The sequence below is a fragment of the Marmota marmota genome, unplaced genomic scaffold, assembly GCF_001458135.2.
Source record: "Marmota marmota marmota unplaced genomic scaffold, marMar, whole genome shotgun sequence".
Taxonomy (NCBI): domain Eukaryota; kingdom Metazoa; phylum Chordata; class Mammalia; order Rodentia; family Sciuridae; genus Marmota; species Marmota marmota.
Window position 1 is genome coordinate 21,990,872 of NW_026000082.1, and position 18,351 is coordinate 22,009,222.

The 18,351-nt window shown below is 50.2% G+C and overlaps 1 protein-coding gene across 1 annotated transcript; it reads left to right on the forward strand.

Annotated features, from left to right (window-relative positions):
- The first annotated feature begins 570 nt into the window (after nt 1-570).
- On the forward strand, nt 571-17,639 carry Slc2a1 (solute carrier family 2 member 1). The gene is made up of 9 exons (XM_015485155.2): nt 571-707; nt 12,155-12,315; nt 12,492-12,732; nt 13,371-13,533; nt 13,624-13,811; nt 14,087-14,191; nt 14,641-14,742; nt 15,985-16,188; nt 16,547-17,639. Exons 1-9 carry the CDS (start codon nt 630-632, stop codon nt 16,745-16,747), a joined length of 1,443 nt encoding a protein of 480 aa, XP_015340641.1. The 5' UTR covers nt 571-629; the 3' UTR covers nt 16,748-17,639.
- Nucleotides 17,640-18,351: the final 712 nt, after the last annotated feature.

Below are 18,351 nucleotides of genomic sequence, written 5' to 3' on the forward strand. Positions count from 1 at the left end.
TCTCGGGGCTCACTGAGAGGTGGGAAGGGGAGGGCAGGGCAGGACTAGGTATCCAGTGCTGACAAGTGTGTCTGTACCTATTTTGCAGACAAACAAATGGAGGGAAGGAGGAGTAATGGGCAGGGTGACCTAGCCTGCTGGAATTCACAGAGCACATAGGCAGATGGGCGGGACTCAGAGGTCAGCACCTTTGGCTCCAAATCCAGGGTGCTTCCTCCATCTCTGCTGTTCCTTTCATGTAATTTGGACCTGCTTGCATAGGAGAGTTGGTTCTGAGCCTCCCAATCAAGTCTGGGGCTACCTGGATTCCAAGCATGGCCCCACCAGGAGAGACCCTCAGAGAATCCAAAGCCTCTCCCTGTGTCACCAAGACCATGCTTCAGAGAGAGAAGACCCTGATTCCTCTCTTTCCCCAGGAAAAGGTCTAGAAGTCTGCTGGGCTGGTTTAGGCACCCGAGGTCAGGAAATGGCCGAGTTTCCTGGGAGAGGGATGGGTATGGTGCCAGGAGTCGGGCAAGATACCTGAACGAGGGATCCTGCCAGCCCAGGCCTTGCCCTATAGTATCGTGGGCCTGGACACACCTGTAACCGTGTGCTTTGTCTCTCTGCAGAAGGTGACTGGCCGTCTCATGCTGGCCGTGGGAGGGGCAGTACTCGGATCCCTGCAGTTTGGCTACAACACTGGAGTCATCAATGCCCCCCAGAAGGTAAGTGCTATACTGTCCTTGTTCTTGGCCCCATACTCACATTGTCACCTGGGTATCACTCCTGAGCATTGACTCCTGTCTGACTCCCCAGCCAGGATTCTAGAATCTCAGGGTCCACGGAATCCTGGGGTCTTTATAGGTCATCTTGACCAATTTTCTCACACAACATGGACATTTATTATAATCAGAACAGCACTTGTTGTAATGATGCTGTGTTCATAGGGCATTCTCGGACCACCAAGGGCTTTCTTGGTATTTATCTCACTTGAGACAGCCAGGTAGGCAGACAGACCATCATCCCTCCTTATCCCACAGGTGAGGAAAATGGCCAAAGAGGAGACTCCTACCCAGGGTCACCCAGCTAGTCAGAGACAGAGTTGGTATCCAACACCTCCCCACTAGGTGGTCCCCCAGCCTGTGCTCACACCCCATCCACACTTAGTGCGCTCTCTTTTAAGGCATCTGATTCCAGGTTGAAACCACTTCGTCCCCCAGGAGACCGCGTCAGGCGAAGCAAAAATTCATGTCTTGCCTTAGGGTACCACATGGGTTGGAGGTCTGACTTCTTTCTCCCCACAGCACATCCCAGATCTGCCCTCACTTGTTCATTGGCATGTCAAGACTAGAAGGGATGCTGGCAGTGATCTCTAGCCCCACCAACTTGCTTTAGGGGGAAAAGGAAAAGAGAGTCTGGGCAGGAAAGGAGATTATAACCGAGTCCCTCCTGTACTGGCTATTTTGCATATATTTATGAGGATGAGTGGTGATTTCCACTTTATAGACCCGGAAAGTGAGGTCCAGGCTGATGAAATATCCACCAGGCCCAAGGACACACAGCCAGTGAATGGGAGAGTCAGAAGCCAAGCTCTGCTGTTTCCACAGCCTCAGGCTGTCTCTGTAACCAACTGCCCTGTCATTTAAAAAATTCATACCCTCACCGAGAGGTTGGAGTGAGAGTGCCTGGTCTTCCAGTCAGGACCACGTTCACTGTCCAGAGGGGTGAGGCTAGAAAATGAGGGTGGCAGACTCCTGAGGACAGGGGGCCTGTTTGAGGGACCAGGCAGTGTGTGGAATCAGAGCTGGGCTTCTTCCAAGAGGGCAGACAGGGTGGCTGTGGGGGCCACGCCCAATGCTGGGGAGCAGGTCACCAGGAAGGCCAGGCCTGCTGAGTCATGCTCAGCTGCAGCGGTCCTGACAGAACTTTTCCAAGCTTGCCTGACATGGCGACTGTGGGCCCCGGCCTGGAACAATCCCAAGTGCTGTTTTTGCTAAGTGTTCTGCACAGCTCCTGCCAAGGTGTGTGCTTTTGAGCTGGCTCCCTTCTGAAATCCTTCTAGATGGAACTGTCTGTAAGGCAGTGGAAAGCAGAGGCAGAGAGGCGGAGCTCGCCACCTTGGTTGCACATTGAGGTCCCCTGGGCACCCCCAGATTCTGGTTTAATTGGTCTGGGATGCTGTTTGGGTATTGAGTAAAAAGCTTCCTAACTGTGATGCATAGCTGAAGCTGGGAACTGGATTGAGTGATGTCTTGACAGTGGTCACAAAGTGAGTGAATGACAGAACTAGGACTCCAAGGTCAAGATGGAGAGGTGTCCAGGAACAGAACAGGGTGGGTTGACAGAAGGTCTACAGAGGAGAGAGGAAAAGACCCAGAGGAGAGAGAGCCAGCATTTAGTTAAGTGTTTAGTTTGCTGTGTCGCCAGGAGAGGGAAAATTGGGGAGCCAAAGGTGCTGACCTCTGAGTAAACCGGGGCTGGACTACTGTGGGCTTTGTGGGTGAGTTTGATCTGTAAAACAAGTAACCACCAGAATGGTGTGGCACAGCTAGATTGGGCATGTGGAGGAGGGACTTCAGAGGGAGAATGGTCGGGACCCATGAAAGAGGGTAGGCAGAACCACATCTGCATCTCAGGAAATGGATTCAGGCTCCTGGAGTGGTGGGATGGATCTGAGAATGTGAGAGCAAAGCCAGGGACATTAGTGGGAAGGCTGCTGTGGCATCCTCCGGAGGAGGAATGGATAGGACTGGGTCATCAGTTCAGGCGACACGGGGTATCAGAGAGGAGCAGGCAGGGGAGCAGCCGGTAGGTGTCATGGGACGTGCAGGAATTGAGGTTCAGTGGGACACCACTGGGGAATGTGGGAGGTGTTGGGACACAAGGTTCTTAGATGCCGTCTGGAGAGGAGTTGAGAGTTGGTCACTGGTGTCCAAATGGGAGTAGGAAGATCTCCCAGGGAGACTAGAATAAAAAAGGAACCCAGGGTGAAACCCCTGAGAACATCCCCAGTTACAGAAGAGAGGAGCAGAAGGAGCATAAAAGGTGATATCTAAAACCCAGAGATAGGAGCCTCGAAAGGGGAAGACGTGAGGTCTTGAAGAACCAGGGTGTTTTGTGTTCACTGCTGTGTCCTTAGTGCCTAGAACGGTGCCTGGGGTAGTAGTTGCCCGTGGTCAATGTGAGTAGATGAATGAAGTGAGGGAATGCTGTCAGATGCCCGGAGAAGAGACTGTGTAGCTGGAGGGATTATAAGGCTAGGATTGTTTTTCGTTTCATTTTGAAACCGGTAGATGAGGAAAGGGGGAAGATCAGGAAGTGAGGTGGGGTCCTGAGGAGGCAGATGGGTTAGAGCAGGAGCTAAGGGGCTGCATTTGTCCAGAAGGGACTAAGAAAATGTGACCAAATCTAGAAAGAAGTTCTCTAATCCTTGAAGCTTCTTATCTAATCAGAAGTTGGCTAAAGGTTAGCGCTGTGGTAGGCAGTGGGCGAGATAGCTGACCAGGGTGCCATAGAAGTACAGGTGACCAGCACAGGGGGCCCAGCTGAGGCTGTAAACTGCATTTATGGGAGTATTTGGGGACACAGGTCCAAAGGTCACTCCAGAAACCAGCCTTGAAAACATACAGAAATCTAGCGGTGTTTTCTGGCAAGCACACACGTGTTTGGAATGATTACATTTGCACTTACAAACTTCTCTGGCATTTTCTGACAGGAACAGATTAGAAGTGATCATTTTAACATGTGAAGAGAGAATAGAAGGATGAAAGAGGAAGGAACAAAGCACAGCTCAGAGCCGAGGTGTAGAACAAGGTAGAGTGGCCACTGGGCCTGGTAGACCTGAAGGCACTGTCCCAGGAAGATACAGGGATTCAATTCTGCCAACTCTGTCATTCAGAATGGCTTACCAAGTGCCCGTGCTGTGCCCCATACTGGCCTAGGCAGCAGGAAGGGACACACCTGTGAAGGCACTGGGCACATTCTGGACCTCATGGCTGTCTTATGTGGTCTGAGCCGGGCCCTGTCTCTGCCCTCTGAGGACTCCCCATGCAGAGTGGTGGCACTACCCCTCGTAAAACCAGAGTACAGTCATCCCTAGGAATCCATGTGACGGGGACTGGTTCCAGGACCTCCTACAGATTCCAAAATCTTTGAATGTTCAAGTTCAAATGTACACAATGGCGTTGTATTTGCAGATAACCTACACAAATCCTCCCACGTACTTTAAACCATCTCTAGGTCACTTACCCTAATACAATGTAAATGCTGTGTGTGGCATGGAGGAGTCGGATTGTTTAGGGAATGATGATATGAAAGGAAAGGTTTATACATGTTAAGTGCAAAAGCAATTTTTATTTTTCAAATATTTATGATCCTCAGTTGGTTAAACTCACAGATTCTGGGGGTTGACTATATAATTAACAGAGGGCTTCAGGGTGCTGTGAAAGCAAATAGGAGGGAATAATTGTGCTGGGGCGGGGAGGATGGGAAAAATAGGCAGGGCTGTATGAAGGATTTGCAGCCAAGTTAGACCTTGAAGGTGCATTGACTTCCAGAGAAGGAGGGCCAGGGACCAGCAAACCTGTAGAGATGCGATGGCATGAAGTGCTTGCTCCCTGATGGGGTCTTGCTCACTGGCATGGGACTTCCCTTCTGTCCAGAAACACTTTTCTTAGAAAACATCATTGGATTGGCAGTGACTCTTGACAGGAGACTTTGCCCACCAGTTGTGGGGAAGTCAGTTCTGCTGCTCATTACCAGAAGCTTCTTCTCTGCCATAAAAGAGGCCCAAAGGGCTTCCTTCTGGAAGTGGCTAATTAATCATGATACTATCTTAAATGTTTACAAAGCACCTTCCCTTCAATTACCTCCTCCCAGCAGCCCTGTTAGGCAGGTAGGGCTGATGATCTTCTTCCTCCTGTAGCTGAGGAAACCAAGTCTAGGGGAGGGCCCAGGAGAGCAAAGGATTGAACCAGAGGTGGAAGCAGGCCTCACTGCATCCTTTCCCTGCCCTACCCTGTGAGCAAAGGTGACATCCCTGCCATGTGTCCCCTCTCCCTAAAGGAGGGGGAAGGAGGTGGAAGAGGCAAGCCCAGCCACAGAGGGAGGTCTTCCTGATCCCCCCACAGCTGATCTAAGAATTGCCTTTCCCCTCCCCAGTCGCCAGCTCACCCCAGAGATGACTAATGCCCACAAAGAAACCATCAGGTCCTTACCAAGGGACAGTGTGAAGCGTGTTTGCGGGGAGGCCCTCTCAGAACCCAGAGTGATGGCTGGGAGGAGCCTGATGCCCACAGATCAAACCTCCTTGTTTGACAGTGGAAGGTGAGATATGCATAGAGGTGAGATGGCCTGAGCTGAGCCCGCTTTGTGAGTGAGAGAATTGAACCAGGCTGGGAGTGAGACCTGCCTCTCAACCTGAGCCCACTGCCCCCTCAGTTTAGCTGGGTTCCAAGTTCTATATAAAGATCCAGAATTCTGGGTCTCTTTTTTCCTGCACCTGTCACCACAACTCTTACATCTTATTTACCTAGTGTCCAACGTTGTTCTAAGTGCTTTAGAAATGGTAATTCAGTTGTTCCTTACAATAACCCCACTAAATAGTTACCATAAAAGAAAGTGGGGCACAGAGATGTTGAGCACCTAAACCAAAGACACACAGCTAATAAGGCACAGCTGGAATTTGAATCCATGGAGTCTGGCTTCCGTCTGTGTTCTTGACCACTATGGAAGTTGGGTGTGATCAGAGCTGGGCACCTAAACACCGTTGGACATACCTACAGCTGGCACTCAGCTGGCCTCATGTTCTGAGCTCGGAGATGAGTCAAGCCCAGTCATGTACAGACGTCTCAACTGTTTCCCATACTCAGTTGCACAATCTCTTACACCATCACACCCTGTCACAGCCCCATCATCTTAAGTCCCTCAGTCAGATTCATGACTTGTTAGCAATTAGTAATCACCCTGTCTCCCTCTATTCCTATGCTGGGCCACAGCAACAGGTAAATCAGACCCTCTGTGTTGAAGCTAAGCCTAGAGTGAGCACACAGAACCTTGCAGTTAGCTGCATATGGAAAAGTTGGAGCAGAGAGGGTGCTTGGCCCTAGAGCAGGGTTTCTCAACCTCAGCACTGTTGCCTCTTTCTAATGGGCAATCCTTTGGTGTTGGGGTGGGGGCTGTCCTGGGCACTGTTAGGATGTTTAGCAGCATCCCTGGCCTCCATCACTGTCAATAACTAGTATGACAGCCAAAGTGGACCTGGACCTAGACAGGTGTCTTCTGAAGGGACAGAATCACCCTCATTTGAGAAGCACTGCAGTTGGGAAGGAGGGGTGGCCCTCGGGGAGGCTTTCCAGAGAAGTATCCACATTGGCCAAGAGCTGATTAAGTGTAAGCAAAAAAGGCTCAAATGAAAGCAGGGAGTATTGGGGTGTCCAGGTTGTGTGGGGGAAGCTGCCGTGTCTACCAGAGGAAGGGCAGGCATATGAGTCATAGTGTGGGTGGCAGTGACACTTCATCCTGAGGGCTGAGCAGGGCTTTAGATGGGGCTGTCAAAGTGAAATTAAGGTCCTGCATTTGTGAGGAAGACCCTGGAGGCCATGGACCAATGAAAGGTCACTACAGCCAGAGCAAAGGTCTGGCCTTGATTTGGAGGCAGGCCATGTCTTGCTCTTCCAGAAGAAGAACCTAGGTGGTCCAATCTCTGTTGTGGTTTTGGGTCCAGCTTCTAGCTTCAACTTGAGCCTATTTCTTCCCCAGACCCTAGAGAGAGGCCCCAGGGGACTAGTTTGAGCTACCCATCTGTCCAGCCCCACCTGGAACATTTGGCTCTGAACTCCCAGCTGACTCTGGGGTGTCTGAGTTACTATGGAGCCATACACTCTGAGCTGAGAGCTAGGGGGAGGGGAAATGCTAGGGCCAGCCCCTACTAAGAGGGAGCAAAAAGCTGGGAACAGGGGTCAAGGCCAGGCTGGGGGACTGAACTGGACAAACTGGCCCTTTCCTCCTTCTAACCAGAGCTGACAGCCTGCTGGCTGTTTAACCCCTTCATCTCCATATAACAACTAGAAAAGTGGAAGGAGGGTAAGAGGGAGCCCTATTGGGGGTGAGGTAGAAGACCCAGCCCTCCTAGGTTAGAGGGGTATCTAGAGGAGGATGGTAAGACCAGTTGGAGGTTCCCAAATGAACCTCTTGGCAATAGTCTAGAATCCTAGATCAGGGGTCAGCAGGCAGGCCAAGTCCAGCCAGCAGCCTGTTTGTATATGGCTCATAAGTTAAGAATGGGTTCACAATTTTAAAGGGTTGGAAGTAAAACGGGGGTCATTTGTGGTTCACAGACCCAACCTGATCTTTTACATGAAATGTGGCCAGTCCCTGCTCTAGATCACTTTGACGTATACAGTTTTCCTGTCCACAGACAGGAAATCCACTGCCATAGGTCTTATTCTCAGAAGCCTAGAAAACCAGGGCCTTTGCCCTCTGGGGCTACGGCCTGCTGGGGTCCCCGAAGCAGGCCCCTCGTTCCCTCAGGTTCTTCCTTATCCTGTGTTATGATTAGGGTAGTGATTCGTCTCCTGGCTATACAAAAACAGAAACCCTGTCCCTCCTGCTCCTTTGTAGGTGGTGGCCTCTCTCTAAGACAGCCAAAGTGACAGCTCGTTCCAGTGCCAAATGGCACACTCCGCCTCATGCTCCTTTACGGACACCTTCCGGACAGGGAGAGGAAGTGAGAACTTCCTCTGTAGCTAAGGCAGAAGCATGGTCCTCACCCGCAATTGCTTGGGCCTGGTGGAGGGTGGCAGCAGGGATTCCAAAGATGCCCATAGGAATACATGGGCCTCCCTCCCCCGCCCAGGACAGCAGCTGAGTGAGAAATAGCCATTGCCTGCACACTACCCCATCCCAGGGCCCTTGGCTGCACTGAGCTGGCTGCCCCCAGCTCTCTTTGACCTTTGTGCTCAGTGAGGGGCTAGCACAGAGATCTCTCATAGCCTCTCAACAGACTAATGCCATGTCAGTCCCCTCTCAACCTGACCAGGACCTTCCATTTCTGCCCAGCATGCATCCACTTACCCAGCTTCCGAAGCAGGGTAGAAAGGGTGTGAATGGGCTGGGAAGAGAGCAGAGGAGGAATGGAGGGCTGACTGATAATAGTTGTCCTGCAGGGCTCTGACTGCCATGCTGAAGAATAATGAATTGTGGGAAATGGGATCTGGCCTTGAGGGATGGAAGAGTCAGAAGCAGAATCCAAGTGAGACCTAGGGCAGGTGCTGTATGGGTAGAGAAATAGGACTAATCAGGAGACAGAATCAGTAGGACCTGGAGACGGCTGGATATGGTAGCAGTAGTAGGATCAAGACTTGTGACAAGCAGGCTTGTAATGGGCACATAAGGTGAGAGCCTCTGGAGCTGGCTGGTGCTGGGTCTCGCCTCAAACATGAGCCAGGGTTGAAGAGGCTGCTTAGGGAATTGGGAGACTGCTCTGTGAGATCCTGTTAGGGAAGTAGGCAATAGGATCTTCTTCCCCAAGGGGTACCAGACACTTCTAGGAGGGATGCTGAGGGATGACTGGAAAAGGTGACCCCAGAACTTTTACCCATGTAGAAGTCTTGTGATTCTCCAGGTATCCCCTGCCTTTCCTGGCCAACCGTCAGCTTGGAGCCCCATATGGCTCCCCACAGGAGGAGGGGACACAAAGCCTTCAAACCATCAGCAGGAATGCAAACCCAGGGCAGCTTCTTTCTAGAAATGTCAAGTTCCACATTCAGAAGCAGAAGCCTCCTGCCCAGCCTCAGCCTGGCCAGGAAGTACTGCTGGTTTGGGGCTGAGAAGATGAGTCAGGGGGCAAGATTGAAGTAAATGAAGCAGGCTGCTCCCCCTTGCTTATTCCAGTAAAGTGGTCTGAGCAGCAGAGGGGCTGGTGAGTGTGGAGGAGCTAGCTTGGGATAAGGTTGTTACCTCTGACTGTTAAGGAGACTTAACCTAGGATGGGGGCTCTGGGAACACCTCTTTACCTGTGGTCCTCTTACCTGCTGCCTCACCACCTCAAGTAGAGTTAGAGATCTCAGTGTCACATCCTTTAGCTCAGGTAGATATAGTTAAGTCCTTACTTGGTACTTAGTTAATCTTTTCTTGTACTGGGGATTGAGCCCAAGGTGCACTCTACCACTAAACTACATCCCCAGTTCTATTTTGAGGTCTCCCTAAGTTGCAGAGACTGGCCTCAAACTTGTGATCCTCCTGCCTCAGCTTACCAAGTTGCTGGGATTATAGATGTATACCACAGTACCTGGCCTTATTTACTTTCTTTGCACATAATTCAATTTACATTAGCTGATTTCTTGGCAAATTTTAGAAGGAGTGTAGAAAATTGTGTGAGACCAGCCTGTGAAACAGAGGGGTGGGAGAAGACCCTGAGACCTTTGGATTGCAGAAATGAAAAGCCTTCAGGCAGGGACAAACATCTCTCCTTGTGCCTGAGAGAGACCCAAGGACACCACTGTGCTTGAACCCAGCTGGTAGGTCTGGTTATTCAGTGAGAGTGACAGAAGGAAGAAAGACTTCCAATCTGATGGTGGGTCAGGAAAGTTTGGGTCCACGGAGGGGCGAGCGTCATTTATCTGTATAGTTCCCTTATCTAGAACAGCTTGTTCTCTGCAAATTCTGATACTAAATGGAGCATTACTGTTCCCAGCTAGTCCCTTGAAAAACACAAGCACTTTGTGTTTTGTTAAAATCTGTCTTGTCTCTGCCCCCCAGCAGAATCAAGGGCTTCTAGGATAAGAACCTAAGACCCTCTATTCATTGATTCCTGTATTCACCTATAGGTATCCCTGACATTGGCTCTTGGTCCCTGTACTCAGGGAAGACAATGTCCTGGGAGTCAAGGAAATCTTGGAGTTGAATCTCAAAGGCAGGAGTAATGCATCCAAAGGCAGGGAAGGGCGGAGAAATCATACAAAGAGCGAAGGTGTGGCCTGTGCTTTGAGAGTAGAGGAAAGGGCAGAGGACAGTAGGCAGGGAGGCTGGATTGATCCCTACAGGAGACTTGATTCCAAAATGTGGCATAAAGGCTTAGTTAGGCTTTGTGGGAGGTCTGCACGGCTTGGGGCCAGTACCAGTGTGTGGTAGGTTGACTTTAGGGGTGATAGTGCCAGGCTTTGTGAGAGGACTGTAAGTGCATTTCACTATTTCCCTATAGTACTGTGAAGTGGTATAGTCATGTACCACATGATGATGTTTTGGTCAGTGATAGGCTACATATACAATGGTGGTCCCATAAGATTATAATGGGACTGAAGAATTGGTGGTGGTGCTATAAACAACCTGTCAAGTAGTAAAAAAGCACAGCACGTACAATTAAGTATAGTATGTAATACTGTGTTATGATGATGATAGTAAATGACTATGTTACTGGTTTATGTGTTTATTCTATTTTCTATTGTTATTTTAGAGAGTACTCCCTCTACTTATTAAAAAAATGTTTGCTGTAAGACCGACTGCTGTGTGACGCTGGCAGCAACCTCCTGCATCACATGTCCACCATGCCTCTGTTGTAGCAAGAGGCCACATCTAGTGGTGGGCCTGCACCATCTATAAGCTTGCATTAAGTGCACTCTGTGATGTTTGCACAGCAATGAAGTTGTCTAATGACACAGTTCTCAGAGTGTATCCCTGTTGTTAAGTGATGTGTGATTGAATTGCTAACATCTGCAGTTTAGAGATGAGACAATTGGAACTCAGATGAAATAACTTGCCCACAGTCATATTGGAAATAAAGACTGGAGCTGAGATCTGAATTTGGTTGTGTTCCGATTCAGAGCCCATGTTCCTAATCATTGCACTGTCTGGCTTCCCTGAAACAGATAAGTAGATCCTTAGGACTGCCCTCCCCTCCCAGTTATGCCAACTCCCTGGAGCCTAGCCTCTACTGAATGTCTCTAGACTTGACAAGTCCTGGCATCAGTGCAGGGATGAAGACGGTTAGTGAGCATTCCAGGGCTCTCTCCATTTCCCCTTTGGCAAGAGTAGCTACCTACCACCTCCTCTTCCTCTATGGCTTGAGAGGAGTAGGGAGGACCACAAGCAGGGACGGCAGAGAATGAAGGGTCTGCGGTACACAGCTGGGGAGGATGTCAGGCTAGGTTAACTTGAGATTGAATGTGAGCTACAAGCTGCAAGGGAAGGAGGGGCATGCAGGTTTGTGACAGGTTAAAGCTAGGAATCCTCAGATTAGATGAGCTTAAGTGTATATGTTATGGGCTGTGTGCACAGGAAGCTGTCTCTTATTAGTTGGGCCTGAGCCTGGCTACATGTGCGCTAGATGTGGGTCGGTGTTGCCCGAGAGCATGGTGAGCGTGCTCAGAACTAGGGCTGCCTGTGCCAGCCACATCTACTCTGCCAGGGGTGGGGATAGGGCTTGTGGGCAGGCCTGTACAAGGACAGGTGTCTCCAGTTCCTGGAACTGTTTCCCTGTCTGTATCCTTTCCCTAAACCTCCCAGCGGAGCACCTGGAGAGGGAAAGAGGCCATGGGTTCTTTAGGCTAGCACTCACAGACCAGCCCCAAAGGAGTTGGACTTGGAAGGCAGAATGTGACAGAGTCAGTTTTGTGAGCACATCTGAAGAGTGATATAAGTTGGTCATGCCAGGCCCTAAATGCAAATTCAGTGAGCCTGCACTTCCCACAGGGCCACCAGAATGGCAGAACCTGTCTGTCTAGCTGTGCTTCCTCCCTAGCAGGAGGTTGGGGAGAGGCCCCAGGACAGGAGCTGGGGCCCTAGGGCACCAAGAGCAGAAGAGAAGAGACATGTGAGAAGAAGCATTTTCTCCCTGTGTGTCTCTGCTCTGTGCCTGAACTTGCTCCTCTATCATTTGCCACCATCCTCAGCAAGTCATGTTGAACATGTGAAACCACAGAGCACTGGGAACCACGCCTTAGAGGAAGGGTGAGAGCTGGCTCTGAGATGGAGTCCAGCCCATGTTTCTTGCCTAAGGAAACTGAGCCCCTCCCAAACCCCCAAAAGAAGGGACTTGGTTCAAGAACATGCAGTAAGTTTGCAACAAAACTAGGCCCTGGGCCTTTCAGCATTCTGTGGTAAAATGGAGTTCTCCGAGCTAGGGGAGTGTGGGCCCTGGCCTCACCCACTCACCGAAGCTGCTTCTCTCCTGCAGGTGATCGAGGAGTTCTACAACCAGACATGGATCCACCGCTATGGGGAGCCCATCTTGCCCACCACACTTACCACACTCTGGTCCCTCTCGGTGGCCATCTTCTCTGTTGGAGGCATGATTGGCTCCTTCTCTGTGGGCCTCTTTGTTAACCGCTTTGGCCGGTGAGTAAGAGGGTCCTGGCCCTGCTTTTGGGGAGCCCATGTCTTCCTGTCCAGGGAGTCCTAGCAGGAAGGGGTGGGGGGAGACTTCTCTGCCTGTTCTAGGGTTTTACCTATGGCCCAGCCCTTGGGGTGTCAGGGAATCCAGGGACCCACCTGACCTGTGACCCCACCCCCAGGAGGAACTCGATGCTGATGATGAACCTTCTGGCCTTTGTGTCTGCTGTGCTCATGGGCTTCTCGAAACTGGGCAAGTCCTTTGAGATGCTTATCTTGGGCCGCTTCATCATCGGTGTGTATTGTGGCCTGACCACAGGCTTTGTGCCCATGTACGTGGGGGAGGTGTCACCCACAGCTCTTCGTGGGGCCCTGGGCACCCTGCACCAGCTGGGCATCGTTGTTGGCATCCTCATTGCTCAGGTAAGTCAGGGCCGGGTCTGCCTGCCTAGCACTGCCCCCATCCATGGCTTTAGTGGTCCTCAGGTCTGAGTCCAGCCAGGCTTCAACTAGACCTCCCACCCAGCCTTCTAGAGCCCTGCGAAGGACAACCTCATGGTACACAGTTCCCAGAGAACACACTGCCACTTGCAAACCTCCCATGGGCCTTCCTAACCAAGGAGCATTCCCTCCGGCTTCTCATTCTTCTCACTCAGCCTCCAACCACAGGGGACCCCACTGTTTGTTTAACATGTGGGATCTCTCATGCCTCCAAGCTGGCAGGCCCTTGTGCATACTGTACCTCTCATCAAAAAGCTTCTCTGTCCATCCCCAGAGTCTGCCCATGAGAGAGTAGCACCCCCCATACTTTATGCCAGACACATTTGTAGCATTGTCATTTGTCCTCCCAGTAATGTGGTATTGGGTCCTACTTTCCCCACCTTACAAATGAGGAAATTAATGTTCAGTGGAGGTCAGGCCTCATATTAGTGGCAGAGCCTCCATAACTGGAGCTCTTTCCTTAAAGCAGTGGCTGATACCAAGCAGGGAAGGCCACTGTGGTGGGTTGGCATGGGAATAGGGGCCAGGACAGGGGCGCTCACAGCCCCGGCTTCCCCCAGGTGTTCGGCCTGGACTCCATCTTGGGCAACGAGGAACTGTGGCCCTTACTGCTGAGCATCATCTTCATCCCAGCCCTGATGCAGTGCATCCTGCTGCCCTTCTGCCCCGAGAGCCCCCGCTTCCTGCTCATCAACCGCAACGAGGAGAATCGGGCCAAGAGTGGTACGGGCCGGGCCCTGCCCTCCTCCCTGCCCCATGAGCCCTAGCCTTTGCCCCCATTCCGAGCCACCCCACCTTCTCTCGTCCCACTAGTGCTGAAGAAGCTGCGCGGAACAGCTGATGTGACCCGTGACCTGCAGGAGATGAAGGAGGAGAGTCGGCAAATGATGCGGGAGAAGAAGGTCACCATCCTGGAGTTGTTCCGCTCTCCCGCCTACCGCCAGCCCATCCTCATTGCCGTGGTGCTGCAGCTGTCCCAGCAGCTGTCGGGCATCAATGCTGTGAGTACCCCCACCCACCCCTTCCTGTGGCTCCAGCCAAGCCCCAGGCTCAAGTGTGTGCTATGAATTAAGTCAAACAAAATAATAAGCAAGCATCTGCCCAAGAAGCTTCCCTTTAGAGCCAAAAGCCTTAAAGTTACTGGTGCAGTGTCCTCTGAGCAGTAGTATTTGTCCCCTTCATTCCTTACTCACACTTTATCCTGCATCTACTGGTGCAGAGGCAAGGGAAGGGCCACAGCACCTAGCCAAAACCCAACAATCTCTCTGCCTGGCAGGTGTTCTACTACTCTACAAGCATCTTCGAGAAGGCAGGAGTGCAGCAGCCTGTGTATGCCACCATCGGCTCAGGCATTGTCAATACAGCCTTCACTGTCGTATCGGTGAGTCTTTGCTTGTTGTTGGTCTGCAGCCAGGGTACAGCTCAGAGCCTCAGGGGCCCATGATAGAACTGACAGCATTTGCTGGGAGCCAGGCATGTGTCATGTGCTCCCTAAGCGTTCTCTCATTTCATCCTCAACATCTTGTGAGGTTCATTACTGATAAGCTGACATGGATGCTCTCCAAAGGTCACAGCCAGGATGCTCAGCTGTCTGGTCGCTAGGGCCACCTTGTACTGCTATTGGGCTCTAGAGTTAGCTCTTTGCCCTCACCCTCTTATCTGGTCCCAAATAGAGCCCTAGGAAGGAGGAGGTGCTGTCTCCCCCAGCCCTCTCCCCACCCCCCGGTCTGTGCAGTGCCATGTGGCTTTCCCCACTATTGACTAAATTCTGGGTGGTGAGCTGTGAGAGACACCAGGCAAGGGTGACACTCACACTCTCTCTGCCCACAGCTGTTTGTGGTGGAGCGAGCTGGCCGGCGGACCCTGCACCTCATAGGCCTGGCTGGCATGGCAGGCTGTGCTGTGCTCATGACCATCGCCCTGGCCCTGCTGGTAAGTGGCCATGTTCTGGAGGGTAAAGTGGCTGGGGATATGGGAAATCCATCTGGGCTTAGATCCCAAAGTGCCTGTGTCAGCCCCAGCCTGACAGGCTACATGGGACTAAACTCTCCCTGGTTCTGCTCCCTGGGCCAGGGCCTGATCTTCTGGCTCTTGAGGTTGTCTCCTTTTATCCCACTCACATCGGGTCTTGAACTTTCTTCTCCTTGATTGAGTTTCTCAACACAGCACCTCTGGCCTCAGACCTCAAGCTCTCATCTCCCCAGAGAAATGCCTTGCCTGCCCCGAATTGAACCTTTCAAAGCTTTCACATGTAGACTCAATTCATCTTCACAAATACCCTAAAAATATTACCCTCCCCACCACAGAGATGTAGAAACATACCTGTCTCGCACAGTTCACACTACTCAGAGATGCAGTTCAGCCATTACAGGTTGAGTATCCCTTATCTGAAATGCCCATATCAGAAGTGTTCTGGATTTCAGATATTTTTGGATTTTTGAATATGTACATATACAGATTGAGCTGTCTTAGGGATGGTACCCAAATGGAAACATGAAATTCATTTTTCATATGCATCTTATAGTCAACTTTATACAATACTTTGAGTGTGCTTACATTTTGACTATGATTAGTCACTATATGAGGTCAGGTGTGGAATTTTCCATTTGTGATATCATGTCAGCAGTGCTCAAAAATATTGATTTGGAGCACTTTGAATTTCAGGTTTCAGATTAGGGATGCTCAACCTGTATTCCCACTTCATGGGTAAGGAAATCTAAGTCCCATGTCAGATCAATGATGAAGCTAGGCATCCACCTCAGGTGTGCAGGCCCCAAGCCTGAGACTAACCTCTGTGATTATCTATACCAGGCCCTCACATGCACAAACACTCATTTGTCAACCCCTGTGCATTACACTCGTACAGCTAAACTTGGGGAAATCCAATGATTGTTGAGGGGATGATGAACAACAGATCTAAGATCTGAACCAAAGTCTTTTAATTTTTCTATCATGACCTCCTAAAAAAGAATGATTATATGCAGCATTATAACATTTACAAACCAAGACCCAACACAGGGTACCCATGTCATATGGTGTATCCAGAATCAGCACCCCAGGTCTCCTGCCTTCCAGCCCAGAGCTGGGGCCCTTGGAGCTGATTTCCTCTAAGGAGTCATTACAACCCAGTCTAACCTCTCCACCACCACCCCCATTCCCCAACTTCCTCAACAGGAGCAGCTGCCCTGGATGTCCTATCTGAGTATCGTGGCCATTTTTGGCTTTGTGGCCTTCTTTGAAGTGGGCCCTGGCCCGATCCCATGGTTCATCGTGGCTGAACTCTTCAGCCAGGGTCCACGCCCAGCTGCATTTGCCGTCGCTGGCTTCTCCAATTGGACCTCAAATTTCATTGTGGGCATGTGCTTCCAGTACGTGGAGGTGAGAACCCCCATTGTTCAATCCTCATCATTTTATCACCTACATGTATGACCTCATGTGCAAAGTGCTCTCTCAATATTTTAATCAGGAATCATGCTGAGAAAGAAACTTGGGCTCAGAAGTCCAGGTTACCTGGCTGTGAACAATTCTAGGTTCTTTCCTTAGCATTGAATCATATTCATAGAGCCTGTCCCATGCCAGGTATAAGCAATCTCATTTAATTATTACAGCATTCCTGAGTGGTACATGGATATGTTTCCTTTATCAGATCAGAAACCTAGAGGTAAAGTGACTTATCCAAAGTCCTGCAGCCAGGAATATAGGGTCATGACCTCTAACATGTCTGTGTATCTTCCAGCAACTGTGTGGTCCCTACGTCTTCATCATCTTCACTGTGCTCCTGATTCTGTTCTTCATCTTCACCTACTTCAAAGTTCCCGAGACTAAAGGCCGGACCTTCGATGAGATTGCCTCTGGCTTCCGGCAGGGGGGAGCCAGCCAAAGTGACAAGACACCTGAGGAGCTGTTCCACCCTCTAGGGGCTGATTCCCAAGTGTGAGGTGCTCCACGCCCCCAGCCCGGCCTGTTCCCAACAGCCCCAAGAATCTCTCTGGAGCACAGATAACTGGACAGACTTCCAAACTGACAGATCTCAGTCAAGCCGGGTCTGGGGCTCCTTTCTTCAGCCAGCAATGATGTCCAGCAGAATATTCAGGACTTTAATGGCTCCAGGATTTTAACGAAAGCAAGACTGTTGCTTAAATCTATTCAGACAAGCAACAGGTTTTATAATTTTTTTTATTACTGATTTTGTTATTATTTTTTTTATCAGCCAGAGTCTTTTGTCCCCACACCCCAGGCTTCACCCTGAGTGGTTCAGTGCCTGAGGGTAGGGGCCAAGCCCTGTCCAGACACTTGCCTTTTTCACCAAGCTAATCTGTAGGGCTGGACCTATGATCAAGGACACACTAATTGAACTATGAACTATGAGGCTTCAACCCCAGGAGGTGGTTGTGGCCACCTCTTTCTGCAGACCTGGATCTCTCCACCTTAGGGATCGGGCTCCATTTTAGGATTTGCCTATTCCCATCTCTTCCTACCCAACCACTCAAATTAATCTTTCCTTGCCTGGGACCAGTTGGGAGCACTGGAGTGCAGGGAGGAGAGGGGAAGGCCAAACTGGGCTGCCAGGTTCTAGTCTCCTCTGCACTGAGGGCCAGATGATGACCATGAAAAAAGGGCCATGGGAGGCCGAAAACTCACTGCTGAAGAAAACATGGACACTCCTGCCCTGCTGTGTATAGATGGAAGATATTTATATATTTTTTTGGTTGTCAATATTAAATACAGACACTAAGTTATAGTATATCTGGACAAACCAACTTGTAAATACACCAACACACTCCTTCTGTAACTTACCTAAACAGATATAAATGGCTGGTTTTTAGAAACATGGTTTTGAAATGCTTGTGGATTGAGGATAGGGATGTTTGGATGGGAATGAGAGAAACAAGCAAAGTTGCAACCACTGCAGTGGCTTGGGACTTTGGCTCAGGATCCCATCCCTTCCAAGCACCTCTGGGCAATGTGGCCTTTAATTGCTCAAAAATCTGTATGATCTCTTTTATTACCCAAAGAAAATACAATTTCTTTATCTTGGTATTCAAGGTATTCCCATCATATATTTGATAGCTGGAGTTCAAATAATAATAGCTCTGTGCCAACCATGATGCTCAGGCTTGATATGAATTATCTTAAATGTGAAGTAGGTGCCTGAATCTTCATGTGACGGGCTCACAGAAGTTATGTGCCTTAAGTCTAATAGCAAATATGTTTAAAACCCTTGCTTTTAACAATCACACTTCAGAACCCCTTCCCCATGCCCCACCTTCAAACAAAGTGGACTCTTTTTTTGTGTTAGCCCAGTGAGTTATCAAGCTGTATTTCTTCTGGAATTGTCCCCTCTGGTTCCAGTTTGTATACTACTGCCTCCTCTGACTTCTGACCCTCCTCTTTCACCCCTGAATTTTAAGAGCATTCATTTGTTCCTTTCCTGTTGACACTGCCCTTCCACCCTTTATCACAAATCCAAGTTTCTTCCACCTGTCCTGGAAAGAAGCACTGACTAGGTTTCTCTGGGTCTGCAGAATTATTCAAAAGACA